The sequence below is a fragment of the Peromyscus leucopus genome, chromosome 5 (genome assembly GCF_004664715.2).
Source record: "Peromyscus leucopus breed LL Stock chromosome 5, UCI_PerLeu_2.1, whole genome shotgun sequence".
NCBI classification, from domain to species: domain Eukaryota; kingdom Metazoa; phylum Chordata; class Mammalia; order Rodentia; family Cricetidae; genus Peromyscus; species Peromyscus leucopus.
Genome location: NC_051067.1, coordinates 86,658,582 through 86,675,662, shown reverse-complemented (window position 1 = coordinate 86,675,662; position 17,081 = coordinate 86,658,582). Strand labels below are relative to the sequence as shown.

The following is a 17,081-nucleotide window of genomic DNA, read 5'->3' as shown; positions in this document are numbered from 1 at the left end:
TCCACTCCCATTCGCTTTGCTGTGAGTGACCCCTCTGATGAGAGGTCATGGGAGAACAGGTTGCTGGCCTTTTAGTGCTTGGAGGCAGCTCAAAAGAGCTGGAGTGGGCAGGAGAGATGGCTCAGTGGTTAAGAACATTTGCCTATCTTTCAGAGGATGCAAGTTTAGTTCCCAGTACTCACATCAGGTAGGGCAGAACCGCCTGTGACTCCAGCTCTGAGGGAACCTGGCCTCCTTTTCTGGCCTCAGTAGGCACCCACACATACATGTGTATACACCACACACACACACACACACACACACACACACACACACACACACACACCATCTCTGGTAGGGCTTGAAAGTGCAGAACTGTTACGCCTCTTTTCCTTACCTCCAATCACTTTCTCCACGCCTGAGTCCACCCTGTTCCTTTACCCCGTGAACATCACTAAAGCCTATGGTTGGTAAGGCTGACTTGAAGCTCTCTCCTCCTCATGTTTGACCACTTACCACTTCAGTGATCGTTACTGTGCCAGGCTGGCAAAGCAGAACCCGTTCGGTAACAGGACAGTCTTTTGGAGTCTGGGTACCAAGAGAAGGTATAAACAAACGCACCAAGTACTTCGCCTCTCTCCTGGAAACAGAGCTGTGGAGGTCTAAAGAGGCAATGGAGAAGGTCTCAGTACCAGGTGGAAATCCGCCAGTGAGACCTGGAGACGAGCCTTTCCCTGCGCTGCAGAGGCACATCGGAGGATGCCAGTGCCAGATGTGTTGATTCTGTACTCTCCCAAGCATGATAAAATCCTCATCAAGAGCAACCCTTCCCTGCACACCGCCCACCGAGCCTGCTCTGGCCTTCCATCTCCAGCTGCCTCTCTGGTTTCTGGAATGCTTCTCTTTGGGAAGGAAGCACCTGGGTTGCCTCTGCACTGTCGGCGGCGGCGGCGGCGGCGGCGGCGGCGGCGGCGGAGTGCTTGCTGAAGGCATTCACTCCACTCTGGAAGCACGCTGCATGTCTGGGTGCCCGCCAAGCCAAGGCTGCCAGCTCACATGCCCATCCCCCGGCCCCAGCTCGGGCTTCCTTCCTCCCTTACCACCTCCGTTCTCTATTGAAGAGCTGCTTATTGATCTTGGCCTGTTTCTCTAAGTGGCTGCACTTTTAACTCCCCTCAACACAGACGTCCTGCAGAGCCACATCATCTCCCAGGAGGGCAGCCCTCAGTGGTTTGGACAAGTACAAGGTTAGGGATGGGCATTCTAATCGGCACACCTTGCCTGTTTTCCCTTTACACTCAGAGGGCCGGACCTGGATTGGTCAATCCAAGGGTGCAATTCAGGACCTGGCAAGGAGCAGGTGTCGGGAATGTGACTTGTGAAGCTAGGGTTACTGTGTTGCCTGCAGGCTAGAAAACATGCTTAGCTTCTTCTCCATTGTGGCTTCCGATGGCACTAACACCAGGGGAACAAGGCATGATTGTGTTCTCTAAGGCTAGGGACAGGCAGGGTTGTGAGGGCAGGAATCACAGAGTGGGAGCCAGAGCCATAGGCCTGAGCAGGAGGCAAGTGTAGGGATGGCCTAGGCTGCATCACGTGGGAGCTGAGGCCAGGGTTGAGTCAGGCCCTAAACAAGTTCTCATGTCCCCGGGCAAGTCACGTAACTGTTCTTCCACAGCAATCACCTCTGCCCAGTTTGCCTTCCTCAGGCTCCACTGTAGGGAGGCATAGTTAAGAAGGCCCTAGATGAGCCTTAATCTCTGTGTCGGAGGAGTGGAGCTGGCGATTCCTTGGGACATGCCAAACCCTGGATTCCACGTATTGCATGCAGTTTCACTTCATGAAGTCCTGGAAGACAGGGAAACCCCACCTTCTTTCCTTTTTCGTGTGTAGGGGGGATGTTTGTGTATGTGTGCGCTGAGGTAGGCATGCATGGGTGTATGGGTGTGCACACAGGTGTAAGTCAGAGATCAAGCCTGGGTGTCTGTTCTTCCACAGGAACCATCCTCCTGGTTTTCTGAGACAGAGTCTCTCATTGGCTTAGAGCTTGACAAATAGGCGGGGCTGGCTGGTGAGTGAGCTCAGGGATCCTTTGGTCTCTGCTTCCCCAGTGCAGAGATTACACTGTTCAGTGCCACAGCATCTTTTTAAAGTGGGTTCTGAGGACTGAACTCCGGTCCTTATGCCCACAAAGCAAGAACATGACTGACTGAGCTAGCTCTCCAGCTCCACTTTTTACTTCTTTTTAAAATTAAAATCTTATGAGTATGGGCGTTTTGCCTGCATCCCTGGTGCCTGAGGAGGCCAGGACTGCAGTCACCGAGGTTCTGAGCTGCCACGTGTGTGGAATCAAATCTATGCCCTCAGGAAGAGCAGCCACCTCTCCAGGGTCCTCAACCGATTTTTTTTTTTTTTTTTTTTTTGAGTCACAGTTACAACAGAGGGGTGCTAAGATGGCGCACCGGCTAGAACTACTTTTTGAGAACAGACAACCATGGACCCCACAAAGTGTCAGGAAAGAACCGACTCCTGAGAGCTGTCCTCAGAACACATATACACTAAAATAAATAAATACATAAAAGTCCTCAGAGTTCTAACAGCCTCCCAGAGCCCCCTGCACTGTGAAGCTAGCTGGAGGGGAGGCAGAGGCACCGCTCACCCTTAGAATAGGAGTCGTTTAAAACAAGACACCACATTAAAAAGACAGATTTTATTTGTTGAACATAATTTAAAACTGTAAAAAAACGTTTCTTCACTCATCACTAGAAATCCCCATGACAACCAGAGAGAATTGGTTCTTTGCCCCGATAAGAGTTTGGTGGAAAATAAAATCTCCTGTGCCTCTCTGACCCTCTCCACCTCCCACGACACCCCCACCCCTGAAGAATGCTCAGCCACAGGGGTAGGAGTATTTTGCCTGGAGGAAAGGTGCCTCTGTGCTTCTTTGGGAAAGCTGATGGGGGAAACTAGGGGTCATAGGTGTTGGAGGCCTGGCCGGCAGCCAGAGCCAGGCCAAAATGAAACATCTGCTGGGCTCTCCCCAGGCACCTGGCTGGGTAAGTGGGAGGAAAGGAATGGGAAAACTGCTGCTGACCACAAATTAGCACCTTGTGCCCTGGCCCTGAAATGACCTCTTCTGGCACTGGATGGGATGAAGGGAAAAAGTGATAAATAAAGGAGATTAAAAGGAGGGTGAGACTCACTGGAGCCCCCAGTTTGACAGAGGTGAGTCAGGGCACAATGATTTTAAAAACTGGTATGATGGCCAATGGCATCAATATAGATCACTGCAGTGGAGAGACCTCAGGGGGACCCCACTGAGTGTGGGTGAGCTCCCCAGCAGGGCTCATTTTCTTTTCCTAGACTAACAGAAGAATTAGAGGTCCGGGCTGCCCTCTACTGGTGATTTCTGGAAATGACCACACCACACCAGCAGCCTATCAACCTACCACCCAAAAGGACCAGGAGAGGGGCCCGTTAGTTAGAGCAGTGCTCGGTGTGTGATCATCACACTTCCTGCTGGGGCATCCCCCCCAGACGGCAGCAGGTTCCCCCATCTCAGGTGGTCTGTAGAGAGGACAAGGTTCACTTCAAAGGCATCGAGAAGAATTTGTTCCCAGACTTGCAGCGGACCTGCTCAGCCAGCACGCGCAGCAGCATCTCGGAGTCTTCAAACTCGTCCACGATTTCCTTCCGCCAGCAGCAGGGAGAAGACGGCCATGTTAAGGGAAACCAGACCCAGAGGCACCACAGACAACCCCAGTCCGGTAAACTGGGCAATACCGAGAGGGGCCTGGGTCCTGCAGACTCCAGGCTCTGCAATCATTATCTTGTCCAATCACCTTACAGTCATGTGAGGTAGGGCCCATCACCCCAGCTTACAGAGGAGGACCCACACAGTGCACTGGGGCAGTGACTACCGTGAAGTTCGGTTTAGTCTGGGACTGGGCTCTCCTGGAGCTAGACATCAACCTTTTCAGACATGATCAGGTCAAGGGGAAGGTGCCTACAGAGATGATGGCCCATGGCCTGCACAGAGTTTGACTTGCAAAGTACTTTTAAAAAATCCAAATGAGGCACTCAGGAGGCAGAGGCAGGTGGATCGCTTAGAGTTTGAGGACAGAATGGTTTACAAAAAGAGATCATGTCTTGAAAAAACAAACCAAAAAAAATTAATAACACATAAATAAATAAAATCCAAATCAGTTGCCAACACTGGAAAATCAGATTTTTCCATTAAAATCTGCACATAAAAATATGGATTTCTGGCTTCTACTGAGAAAAAGAGGAGAGCTACCAACAAAGGGCCATGCTGCTGCCCGCCTTCGGGCCCTGCCAGGCACTGGGCACTGCGAGTTCTTCCAGGGCACTGACGGGAAGGTCACCTATCAAAATGGAGCCAGGCAGAGTGGCACATGCCTGCAGTCTCAGAATCTGAGATAGAAGGACACTGCAAGTTTGAGGCTTGCCTGCTCTACAGTGAGTTCCAGGCCAAGAAGGAGACATTGTGAGACCCCGACTCAAAAGTAAAATCCAGGATGTAACAGGCTCTGGGGGCTGGAGGTTCCTGGGACCTGGCATCCTTCCTACATTTACAACTGCCAGACCCAAACCTCTGACCTCAGATAAATGGCTGAGACTGACGGGGCGGGGGCGGGGCTGACTCTCATCACGTGTCAGGTGTAAAGCCGGATACCCAAAGCCCTGGAGATTTTGTTACCCGAGTGCAGTTCTGCTGTTCGGGTCTGGGGTGGGGCCAGAGCACCTGCAGAGCTGCTTAGCTCCCAGATGTTGCTGCTGCTGGCTCAGGGATGACATCTGAGCAGGAAGCGAGGGCTGAGGGTCTCCTGAAGATTTAGGTTTCAGGAGCCAGTCCTTCCCTTACTGTCATGTGCTCCTCCCCTCATCTTTGGAGCTCAGTGCTCTGTCTGTGTCCCTTCCCTGGAAATTTACCTGTAGTTCCCGCAGGCACTGTCCCTCCAGCTGGAGACGTGCGTCACCCACACACCAGGCCAGACTGACATGAAATGAAGGGTCCTAGGGAAGAAAAGCAGGGAATCAGGCCATCACTGGATGCCATGGCAGGCCCATCATCCTAGCAGGTCTATGACAGTCGGTCAGGTCTCCCTGTAGGAGCCCTGGTGTGCCCCTAGTGCTGAAGCCATGTCCCCTGCCCACACAGACAAAATGGCTTGGGCTGGTCCCCACTACAGACTGAAATGTACTCCTCCCCAAAATGCAAATAGTGAAACCCCCAATGTGATGGTATTTGAGGCAGTTAGGGTTAATGAGGGCACAGGTGGTGCCCTTGGAAAAACAGATGTGGATGGGCAATGGCTCAGAGGTTAGGAACACTGGCAGCTTTTCCAGAGGACAAAGGTTTGATCCCCAGCACCCACTTGATGGTTAACAAGCCTCTGTAAGGAATGTCTGAAACACGAGTTCCAGGGGATCTGACACCCTCTTATGGCCTTCAAGAGCACTGCATGCACATGGTACGCAGACATACAGGTAGGCAAAACATCCATAAGCACAAAAATAATGAAAAATTAAAGAGAGGGGTAGAGAGCTGTGTGTTCCTTTCCCTCCATGAGGGAAGGGCACAGTGAGGGATGCCTCTTACAAGCTACAGCCCTTATCAGAAACCAATCACATAGGCAGGCACCTTAATCTTGAACTTCCAGCTTCCAGGGTTAAAGGCATGTACTACCATGCCCAGTTCTGTGTTGTAGAATATCATTTTAAGGTGTGTTACTTTTGTTTATGTTGCATTTGTTTAACTCTGTGAAGCTGTGTTACTTTGTCTGTCTAAAACACCTGATGGTCTAATAATGAATTGGCCAATAGAAAGGCAGGAGAAAGGATAGGTGGAGCTGGCAGGAAGAGAGGATGAACAGGAGAAATCGGGAGGAAGAGAGAGAAGCAGCAGCCAGAGGAGGAAGAGGACTCCAGGGGTCAGCCACCCAGCTACAGAGCAAGCCACGGAGTAAGAGTAAGATTTACAGAAGTAAGAGAATGAGAAAAACCCAGAGGCAAAAGGTAAAGGGGATAATTTAAGTTAAGGAGAGCTGGCAAGAAACAAGCCAAGTTAAGGCCGGGTATTTATAATTAAGAATAAGCCTGTGTGTGATTTATGTGGGAGCTGAATGGGGCCCCCAAAAGAACAAAAACAAATGACAACAGATCTAGAACATTCCAGCAGAGCCCATACTTTTCAGATTAACTGAACAAAACCCAAAAATGTCAACAATTTTGAAGAAACAATAATTATCTCTATTCAAAACTAACTGCACACATGGCATGGTTTTAAAAACACATCGAATAAACCAATGGCCTTTTAAAGCTGTGACACTCAAGCTGGACGCTGCGTCCTCAGAAGGATAGAGGGAGGTACAGTGAGGACATGAAGCTACAACTCTTCCAGAGGGTCAATTTGCTAAGTGTTGAGACAGCTACTTAGGAAAAACAAGGCACACATGGATACCTTACAGAGTAGAAAGCACACATCTAAGATGCACAAACAGTTTTCTGATGTTGGACTCTGGGTAGACTACAACTTCTGACACCCCAGACCCCAATCCCGTGGGCTGGCAATCAGGGCTCCACATGGGGAGGTTCTGGAGGTCTCTTTAGCTTCCTCTGATGGGGCTTCTCTGAGGATGTTCTTTCTAGACAGGGCAACGGAGCAGCAGCTCTGTGGCAGAAACAGTGACCCCTCTTCATTTCCCTCAACCGTGTGCATTACCTGGTAGAAGGTAGTGAGGTCAAATTCCTCCATGACTCTGTCCACCGCTGAAACCATGTCCAGGAATTGGGCATGCCCGGAACTGACCTCAAGCCCAATGAAGGTCCTAGGAAGAGGCAGTGGAGAGAGCAGGGGTACAAAATGCAGCCTATGAGAGCACAATCCACAGAAGTAGAAGTAGGAGGCACCCAACAGGAAGTCCAGGGATTTCCTGTGCATGCCCCTGCTGCTCCAGGAACCAATTCTTTCAATCCCCCCCACTTCCCGCACTTAAAAACGCACCTTCACTGGATCTCCCCTCATGTCTAAGAATCCCTGCAGGGCAGCCTTCATCTATCACTGCGGACCTCGCCCTCCTGCCCCTCCACTCTCCGGCACTCCTGGACTCCTCACCCTGTCCGAGCCCTGCTCTGTGGTACCCACTGCCCCCCTGCTGGTGCTGAGAACTGCTGTCTTTAGTAATTAAATCCCCCCCTGAACCGCATCTTCAGCCAGCCCCATCATCCCATTCTCAAGGAAACACTGTAGACCACCACCACAGTGGTCTGCTATCTTCCTCTGTACTGTCTGGTCTCCACCTCCAACCCTCCTCCCTCAGAAATGCTCTTGTCAAAGTGGCCAATGATTATACTGATCTCTGTGTTATCAAAGGCACGAATCCTGTCCTCGCTTGCTTGGCAATATCTGACACTGTTGACTCCCCACTCCTGGAAACCCTTTAGACTATAAAGTTATATAGCCTAGGATGAAGGGAGGAGGGAGCCCTTTCAGAGCAGATGAGAGGAGTGTCCCTGTGAATGGACTGGACAGGGAGGCCCTGCAGAGAAAAATGCCCTTGGGGGGGTGTTGTTGTTGTTGCTTGAGACAGGGTTTCTCTGTGTAGCCCTGGCTGTCCTAGATCTCGCTCTGTAGACCAGGCTGGCCTTGAACTCAGAGATTTGACTGCCTCTGCCTCCCAAATGCTGGGATTAAAGGTGTGCGCCACCGCTCCTGGCTAAAAATGCCCTCTTAATGCTTTAGGACTTCTAAGTTTTCACGCCGTTTTAGCTCAGCTGGCAATGAAGGAGAAAGGTGCAGAGAGAAAAGGTGCAGGGAGGAAGGTGAGAGGGGCGAGCTCATCACCACGGCAGGGCGGGGGCTAGACAGGAGCAGGCCTCCGCTTCACAGGCTGTCTCTGTACTGAGATGGTTCCCCTACATCTGCGCCGCTCCCCAAACTCCCTCAGCTCTCCTGAACAAGCTTGGGCTTTGTCTGTCTGTCTGTCTATCTACCTATCTATTTTTCGAGACAGGGTTTCTCTGTGTAGCTTTGGTGCCTGTCCTGGATCTCACTCTGTAGAACAGGCTGGCTTCGAACTCACAGAGATCCGCCTGGCTCTGCCTCCCGAGTACTGGGATTAAAGGCATGTGCCACCACTGCCCGGCTGGATTTTATTTATTTTTAAAAAATAAAAATTTATCTTAATTTTGGGAAGAGATGCCCCACAAGTATATGTGAAAAGGAAGTATATCCCCTCTGTCTTTGCAATAAAGTCAGGGACCCACCTGGTTTTCTCTTGATTGGTATAAATCTTTACTTGGTTGGCAGTAAAGAAGAACCTGAAATTTAAAAGAAGAAAGATACTTCAAGAAAAAAAAAGAAAGTAAAAAGAAAAACAAGAAAGTAAAATAGTACTTTTTTTTTTTTTTAAGGTTTTTTGAGACAGGGTTTCTCTGTGTAGCTTTGGAGCCTGTCCTGGATCTCACTCTGTAGACCAGGCTGGCCTCGAACTCACAGAGATCCGCCTGGCTCTGCCTCTGGAGTGCTGGGATTAAAAGTGTGTGCCACCACACCCGGCTAGTTCATGTTTTAAATACCAGCATTTTCAGCTGTGAGTGGTGACGGATGTCTACAGTCCATGCTCAGGAGGCCAAGACAGAAGTTCTCAATTTGTAGTAAGAGTCTATCTCAACAAACAAGCAACATCAATCCCTCTAAATACCTCCCCCAACAGCACTTTAAAAATGTAATTAACTGATTTTACAATCAATATTGTTATTCTATGATTTAAGTGGAAGCTACCAATTTTACTGACCCATAGCTTCACCTGTGTGCTGTGTACCATGTCGTGCACCTGAGAAACTCATTTGTCGTGTGGGTGGAAAGTTAGTTGATATGACCCTGTGAGGTAGGCCCTACAATTATAGACACGAAAATGGACCTGGTGAGGCAGAATTTGGCAAGGCAGGAGTTGAGGCTCAGTCCATTTGATTGCAAAGCACTTCTCTCACCTGAAAAGTGAGTCTCTGTTGAAGTGGGTCTGGTGGTAGGAAGTGGGGCAGAAACCCCCGCTCACTCAGCACCTGGACTAGTTACACAGGCTCCGGAGTCAGAGCTGAACTGTCCAGGTCTGGTCATCTCAACTCAAGAAACCGAGGGCTTGCAGCTGGTCTAGCTTAACTAGGGACACAGGGCAGCCCATGGAGCAAGGACATCATCAAATCCATTTCCTCAAAGACACCAACCCAGCGGCACAGGGGCTGCTCTCTAGTCCTCAAGTGAGCAGGGCAGCAGGCTACACACGTCTCACAGGGAATGATACCTCCTGCAATGACGCCTGGGCAGTTTCCGGAGGTCCCAGCAAGGTGCGCACTCTGTTAAAGAACTAGTGCCCACTCGGAGGCTGAGGGAGCGGCTTCCCACCAGACCTTGTGAATTCTGCACTGGCTTCTCACCTTTGGGCAGCATGCCTGCAGTACCATGTCAGCCTTGTTACCATGACAGTGCTGCCGATCACCCAGCTTGAATGCTAGTTTGTCCACGAAACAGAGCTCCAGTAAGATAAGGGCAGCATTCTCTAGAATAAGGGGAAAGGGCATTTCCACTCTTTACTTATAAGGGGGACGTATGAACAGAGTCAGACTAACCAAAGCAATTCCCATGACTTTTGCTGAAACTAATATATACAGGAAGGATTAGAGTTCTGATACCAGGACCCAACTAACAAGTTGGGCATCCTGTGTACACCTGTAACCCCAGCTATAAACTGGACAGAGACAGAGGATCGCTGGAGCTTGCAGGCTTCCAAGCCTAGCCAGGAAAACACAAGCTCCAGGTTTGGGAAAGGCCCTGTCTCAAAGGAATAGCCAGAGAATGACAGATGACAGCAGATGTATTCTTTCGGCCTCCACATGCACAGAGGCAGACTGACACACATATGCATGAACACACCCATACACCCATGCACACACACTTTACACTTTACTTTTCTTATTTGTTTGTGTATGTCTGTGCACCATGTGTACAGAGTGCCTATGGGGGCCAGAAGAAGCCATCAGAGCCCGTGGAACTAGAGTCACAGACAGTTTGCGCTGCCAGTTGGAGCTGGAAACTGAATCCAGGTCCTCTACAAGAACAGCCAGTGCTCTTACTGCTAAAGCATCATCTCTCAAGCCTAATAAACACATTTCAAAGGAGCCTGCAGGGTGGAGGAGACAGCGCAATGGGTAAAAGTAGCCAGACAAGTGTGAGGACGTGAATTCAAAACTCTGGACCCCACGTGAAAGCTGGGCACAGCAGTGTGAACTTCGATGGGACAGAGATGGGAGAATCCCGGATGCTCACACGCTAGGTGGTCTGAGACACACAGCAGAAAAACAATAAAGAGATCCTATGGCAAGCAATGTGGAAGGTAAGGACCAACACCTGACTTCTACATGCACGCTGTGGAATGTACGCACCTGTCCTCGCATATAAGAAGATGCATATACACGTACTGGTGGCTCCCTTGTCATTGAGAGAAGGAAGTCAACCTCGTGGGACAGAGCTGAGACAGCACAACTCAGGTAACATCTCTGGCTACCTCCATCTACGCATGCATGAAACTAGGGCTATCTCTGAACCCATCTGTAATTCCCTTTGGGTGAAGCCAATTTAGGTTGGGTTCTGGCACCTGTGATACAGCTGATAATGCACAGCTGGCTTAATAAATCTGATAGTGGCAATCACAGTGGCCCAGAATGAGATGCGCTTCATCCTGGTTTTCCTCCTCAACCAAATGGGGGAGCTTTTCCATTTGGAAGAGCCACACTCCAGAGTTCCTGAGCCTCAGGCCCCCTAAACAGTGGAGTTGGGGATTCACTGTAAGACTTCTATTTCCACCCATTTCAGGCCTTCCTAGGGGTGTCTATGAAGAAAGACTGCAGACAGAGCTGGAGAGATGGCTCAGTGGGCAAGAGCACTGACTGCTCTTCCAGAGGACTGGGGTTCAGTTCTCAGCACCCACACAGAGGCTCACAGCCTCCCATGTCTCTGATGCCCTCTTCTGACCTCCACCAGCACAGGCACATACATACATACATGCAGGCAAAACTCTCATACAGGGGCTGGAGAGATGGCTCAGCGGTTAAGAACACTGGCTGCTCTTCCAGAGGACCTGGGTTCAATTCCCAGCAGCCACATGGCAGCTCACAACTGTCTGTAACTCCAGTTCCAGGGCATCTGGCACCCTCACACAGATATACATGCAGACTAATGCACATAAAATAAATAAATTATAAAAAAATTCATACAGCAAAATAAAAAGTATTTTAAAAAAATCAGGGCAGTGGTGGTGCACGCCAGCATTCAGGAGGCAGAGGCAGGCGGATCTCTGAGTTCAAGGCCAGCCTGGTCTACAGAGCAAGTTACAGGACAGGCTCCAAAGCTACAAAGAGAAACCTTGTCTCAAAAAACCGGGGGGGGGGGGGGGTGTAAAAAAAAGACTAAGATTAAATTAGATTCAGAAACCCACTAACAAGCTAGTTTTGTGAGTTCTTTATTGACCCAGCCCTCGGAGGACCCAGAGAAGCCCAGAAAGAATCTCTTCACTCCTGCCCAGCCCTGAGCAAGCACCTACTGAAGCAGTGGAGAGCAGAGTTCCCAGAGAAGGCCATGAGCATTCAGAGAGAAGCCACAGTCCCGGGCAGAGGGGCTCTGACTCCAGAAGAGGGGAGGGCATGGGGACATGTGAGGGTGAGTGCGATGAATCCTTGGGCCATCAACAGCAGCAGGATCAGGTGACTCCTGACTCTAAGGGATCCTGAGAACAACTGGAGGAGACCTGGTCAAAGGGCAGGCCAGGATTTCAGGAGCAGTGTACCTAGGTAAGTGCAGAAATGCCTGAGGTAGGTGGAGCAAGCTGGAGCGGGCCAGCTGCATCCTTTCTAAACCCCGCCCTATGGGTCTCTTCTGTCACTCTTCATTTATCTTTTAAAACATCCTTTGGAACAAAACAAAAAATAAAGGGGGGGGGGGTGCTGGAGAGATGGCTCAGAGGTTAAGAGCACTGGTTGCTCTTCCAGAGGTTCTGAGTTCACTTCCCAGAAACCATAGTGGTGGCTCACAACCATCTGTAATGAGATCTGGTGCCCTCTTGTGGCATGCAGGGATATCTGCAGGCAGAACACTTTATACATAATAAATAAATAAATAGATATCCTTTGTAAGGGATGGGAATGTAGCTCGGCGACACAGTGCTTCCTTAGCATCTCCACCCCTCTCTCTCCTCTGTAGGTCTGTGTGGTGGATTATGCCTAGCCCAGTTCTCAGGCAGCTGAGGCAGGATTGCTATAAATCCAAGGCCAGCCTGGCCCAGGGTGCCTGCCTGCCTCAGTCAATCATCAATCAAATTCTGTGTGACAAGTTGGAAATCTAGGCAGTGAGCTGTGTTCCTGAATTTTGTGAGTCCTTCTAGCAAATGGTCACTAGGAGGCAGCAGGGGTGGGTTGTTGAAAGCTCTGGTCTGTAACAAAATCAGAATTCTTGGCTAACCTAGGGACTCAATGTGAGCTGCATCTACTGTGGGGGGCAGCCTGAGGGATGAAGCTCTTAGCCTGTGAGGCTGCACTCGGCGACATTTGGCGTCGGAACTGAACTGAACCGAAGGCTATCCAGTCAGGATCTGGAAGGCTGCAGAGTGTTGGTGTGGGAGGAGCTCTCACATATCTGGCCACAGAAGTGCTGGAAATCCTAGGAGTTTAGCGGCAGACAGTGGGGGTCTCTGTGCACAACCCAGAGGAAGAGCAGTCAGCGGCTTCTGTGAGGTGCCTGCACCACACGGGCCGGGCCACAGCAGCCTCGGGTCGTTAGGTCTGGTCTGCCAGCTTGGCACCCACCGTTCCTAGCTCCAAGCACACCAAAGCCGGGGGGTGGTGGGGGTGGTGGGGGGGGGAGAGGGGAGTGCTCACCTTTGGAAAGAGGCCATGCGGTCTTTGAGCACCTGCACGAAGGGGAGGATCCAGTGGTGACGGAGAACCACGCTCTGAGACAGGCTGAGGTGGAACTCCTCCATCCGCACCAACCGGGGCACGAATGTCTGGGCTCGGGGCAGCAACATGTCAAGCAGATCCAGGAACTCTTCCTTCGCTTCATCTGGAGAGAGAGTAGGGAGAGTGGACTGGCCTCAGCCAAGCTGTCACAGATGAATAAAAAGCTGGGAGAGCAGAGAAGCCCCTGTTAGCCTAGTTTCAGGAGTAGCCTATAGCTGACCGCCTGCCAATATTTTAATGTGAATGTCTTCAGATAAATTTATTTTGATATGTGTGGTATGTGTGTATGATATATATGGGGACACACATGATAGTACTTCCCAGTGTCCCTCTAAGTGACACAGTCAGACCACTGTACTGTTTATTAGCTATGAGGATTAATAAGACCAACTTTATTAAACTTAAAAATGTCTGCTCTGTAAAAGACACTGCCAAGAAGCGGGGTGAGGTGGGAAAAGCCCCAGACTGAGGAATACCTAATAGGGAATCCAGAAAAATGTAGAACCTCTAGGTAAGAAAGCTAGATTAAGGGAGGTGTTCACCATCCCAGCACTTGGGAGCTCAGCAGGTGAATTTTAGTGAGTCTGAGGCCAGCATGGTCTACATAGTGAGTTCCAGGCTGTGGGGGCCCACAGAGGCTCCCTAGTAAGACCTCACTAAAGGTCAGAGAATCTGAGCTTGCTTTACTCAGCAGGGCTGCATAATAGGATGGTTTGGCCAGGGCCGTGGTTACTGGGTGTTTGGAAGGATCTACACTTGGCTGTACGCTGTGCTTTGATCTTGATGGGGGAGGTCTTTGCTTCTCCCCTTGCTGATGTATAAAAAGCCCATTAGAACAAAACTCGAGGTGACTGGGTATTGACCCAGGGCCCTCCCAAAGCTATCCTGTGTCTCTGTCTTTCTCATCATCTCCATCTATCTTTCTTTCTTTTTTTTTTTTCTAAAGATTTATTTATTTATTATGTATACAGAAGAGGGCGTCAGATCTCATTACAGATGGTTGTGAGCCACCATGTGGTTGCTGGGAATTGAATTCAGGACCTCTGGAAGAGCAGTCGGTGCTCTTAACCTTTGAGCCATCTCTCCAGCCCCTCCATCTATATTTCTACTACTTCCTCATTCCTCTCTCTTCCCTCCAAGAACCCTCCAACAGGTCAGAGCTGGTCTTCTACACCAGGCCACCAAGGATACACAGTGAAACCCTGTCTCAAAAAAGAAAAAGGAAGAAAGGAAGGAAGGAAGGAAAAGTTCATTAAATATAGGCCCCAAATCCTAATATACAACTTGCCAAGGAAGATGGACAGATAGCAAAAAGCATATGAGAGATGCTCCATATCGGTCAACAAGGAGAAAGACTAGTCTGCACTGCAGAGCAGTGGCAGCACCATGTGCTGACAAGGGCACCTCATTCATTGCTGTTGGAAATGTAAAATGATACAGCCGTTGTGGGGGACAATTTGGTGGTTTCTTGAAAAATTAAGCATACTGTTACCATACAATCATAAAGTCCATCAGTCACACTCCTTATCATTTCACACCAAGGAGCTGCTGAAACATGTCCACACAAAAGCCTGTAGCACAATGCACTTATTTTATTTTTACCTTATTTTTTTGAGACAGAGTCTCACTACATACCTCTGGCTGGCTTAGAACTCAAGAGATCCACTTGCGTCTACCCCCGAGTGCTGAGATTAAAGTCATGTGCTGCCACACTGGGCCAGCCTAAAGCATCTTTATGCATATCTGCCCAAATTTAGGAACAACCAATATGTCCTTTAGTAGGTGAATGTACTGTGGTAGAGCCAGACAATGCAATATTAGTGAGCACTAAAAAGAAATGATCTGTCAAGTGTGACGAGGCAGAGGAACCTCAAATGCACACTACTAAGCCAAAGAAGCCGATCTGAAAAGGCTATATATACTAAATGATCCCATTTCTATGACATTTTGGAGAAGGCAAATTTGTGAAACAGGTGTTGGTGGAGGGAGGGGATGGCTAAGTCAAGCATGACGGATTCGTATAGCAGTGATACTACTCTACATGATAGTGTAGATGTACATCTTGTTAAGTTTGTCTAAACTCAGAATGCACAACACCAAGATTTATCCATAATACAAACCAGGAAGTCTGGTGATTATAATATGGGCTCAAGCCAGGTGGTGGTGGCCCACACCTTTAATTCCAGCTCTGGGGAGGCAGAGGCAGGCAGATCTCCTCCTGAGTTCTAGGGTAGCCAGGACTACAAAAAAAAAAAAAAAAAAAAGAAAGAAAAAAGAAAAAAGAAGTGGGTTCATCTGCTGTGAGAAATGTAGCACTGACGGTGGATGCTGATAACGTGAGTCTACACACAATTAGAGCCGACACTTTGTGTACCGTGCTAAACTGACACAGATTATCTGAATTAACCTTCCGAAGAGATAGATATTATCACCCCACTTTAGAGGTGTAGAAACAGAGACCCTGAGAAGGCTAGTAACTTCAAGAACACTCTGTGGAGCGAGGTCTGATTCAGCCTGTCACCACCTCAGGGTTGGGGTGGGATGGGTCCAGAATACAGGGGCCCTGGTTTCTTCCTCCTAGGCACAGCTAGGAGGTACTTGTTTTGGGCCATCTGCCATTAGTAAGTGACTCACATGGTATGTAGATGTGGGTGGCCCAGTTGCCCCGCTCATGGGGAAAGGTCCGAATGCGTCCCCCATGTTTTGTACTGTCATCCTCGGGCCCCTCCTCGGTGCTAGAGAACATGCTGAGCACACTGTCAGGCACTGGAAACCTCTGAGTGGGAAGGGGGTTCTGGTCACTGCAAAAGAACGAATAAGCATTGTTTCCCTTTGCACATACAACAAAAGTTCTAAGCCCTTATGCACAGTGATTCTTTCTACAGCAGTCTTGCCATGTAGTATAGGCTGCCCTCAAACTTGATCCTCCTACCTCAGCCACAGTGGCTGAGTATATCTCTAGGCAGGTGGTGTTCGAGCTTCTAGAGAGCCATAGCTCTCTAGAACTACTGAAGTCTCCCAGCTACTCTGGGAGCCCCTCAGCTGGGCTCTTGATCCCTATAGGAAACACTTGAGCAGATAGCTGTGTGGCGTGAAAATCCTTATTACCTAGCAGGACAGGCCTGAACTAAAGCAGCTCTGTGATCTTGTACATTAATTTCCTTGTGTGTAAAGCATATTTCTATTTGCTGGAGCTCTTGCGCAATGAACTGCCGACATACTGCACTCAGCAAAGACCGGTATTTAAGAACCTAAGGCCGGGCCAGGGCGGTGGTGGCACGCGCCTTTAATCCCAGCATCTCTGTGAGTTTGAGGCCAGCCTGGCCTACCAAGTGAGTTCCAGGAAAGGCGCAAAGCTACACAGAGAAACCCTGTCTCGAAAAACCAAAAGAACCTAAGGCCCTTGAAGTATAAGATTCCCACGGGTTTTGTGCCAGTCGGGAGTGTCCAGTCTCCAGTATGGCTCCCAGTGGCTGTTCACTGAGCATTTACTAGACGAATGAAAAGCTTTGGTTATTATTGCACTGTGTTCAAATGACGAGACAGATCTTGGAAGCAACACGCTTGCACACCAAAGGAGACAAATGCAACGGCTAGGGCTTGTCTTGAACCCATGTCCTCGCTCCCAACTTCGCCTTGGCCAAGGGGGTAGGAGGGTGCCATTTGGGGGCTTTGTCCAGGGTGTGCTCTGAATCCTCCTTTCCCTCGACGTCCCTTCTTTTCCTCCCGGGGCACCGACCCACCCTCCCGGTTATCCCGGAGGCTCGGGTCCCACCAGGGTTTCAAAAAGAATCGCGCCCTCGCGATAGAAACTTCCTCGCTCCTCACCAACGGCGGACCCCAGACCTGGGCTTGCTCCGCCCCGCGGCGGCGGGGGCGCCGGCGGCCTCGGCTTCATCCTCCGAGCCGCTGCTGCTGTAGCCCACCAGGGGCGCCGCGCTCATGGAGGGCGGGGGCCTTGACCACAGGCGGAACCCGCGGGGAACCCAGGCCGGCGGACCGAGTTCCGCTGAGCCGGAAGTGCCCTCTGGGGCGGGACCTAGAGGGGCTCCACCTCGGGGCGGGGCCTT

General features: G+C 50.0%; 1 protein-coding gene across 2 annotated transcripts; it reads right to left on the bottom strand.

Annotated features, from left to right (window-relative positions):
• Positions 1–2,669: 2,669 nt before the first annotated feature.
• Usb1 (U6 snRNA biogenesis phosphodiesterase 1) lies at positions 2,670–17,057 on the bottom strand. 2 transcript variants are annotated; one of them, XM_028871425.2, is made up of 7 exons: positions 16,840–17,057; positions 15,646–15,812; positions 12,931–13,114; positions 8,269–8,322; positions 6,725–6,830; positions 4,933–5,016; positions 2,670–3,669 (listed from the first exon to the last, which is right to left on the bottom strand). In XM_028871425.2, exons 1-7 carry the CDS (start codon positions 16,953–16,955, stop codon positions 3,565–3,567), a joined length of 816 nt encoding a protein of 271 aa, XP_028727258.1. In that variant the 5' UTR covers positions 16,956–17,057; the 3' UTR covers positions 2,670–3,564. The 2 variants fall into 2 exon arrangements, with proteins under 2 accessions (XP_028727258.1, XP_028727259.1); XM_028871426.2 differs by having other exon boundaries at positions 3,389–3,669; positions 16,858–17,057.
• Positions 17,058–17,081: the final 24 nt, after the last annotated feature.

Bases quoted from the DNA above. Each gene is read 5' to 3' on its own strand.
- Usb1 (XM_028871425.2), bottom strand. From the start codon at position 16,955: ATGAGCGCGGCGCCCCTGGTGGGCTACAGCAGCAGCGGCTCGGAGGAT. The intron at 13,115-15,645 runs GTGAGTCACTTA...CTCTCTCTCCAG, and splicing joins CACCCACATCTACATACCAT to ATGAAGCGAAGGAAGAGTTC. The intron at 5,017-6,724 runs GTAATGCACACG...TTTCTTCCCTAG, and splicing joins ACCTCACTACCTTCTACCAG to GACCCTTCATTTCATGTCAG.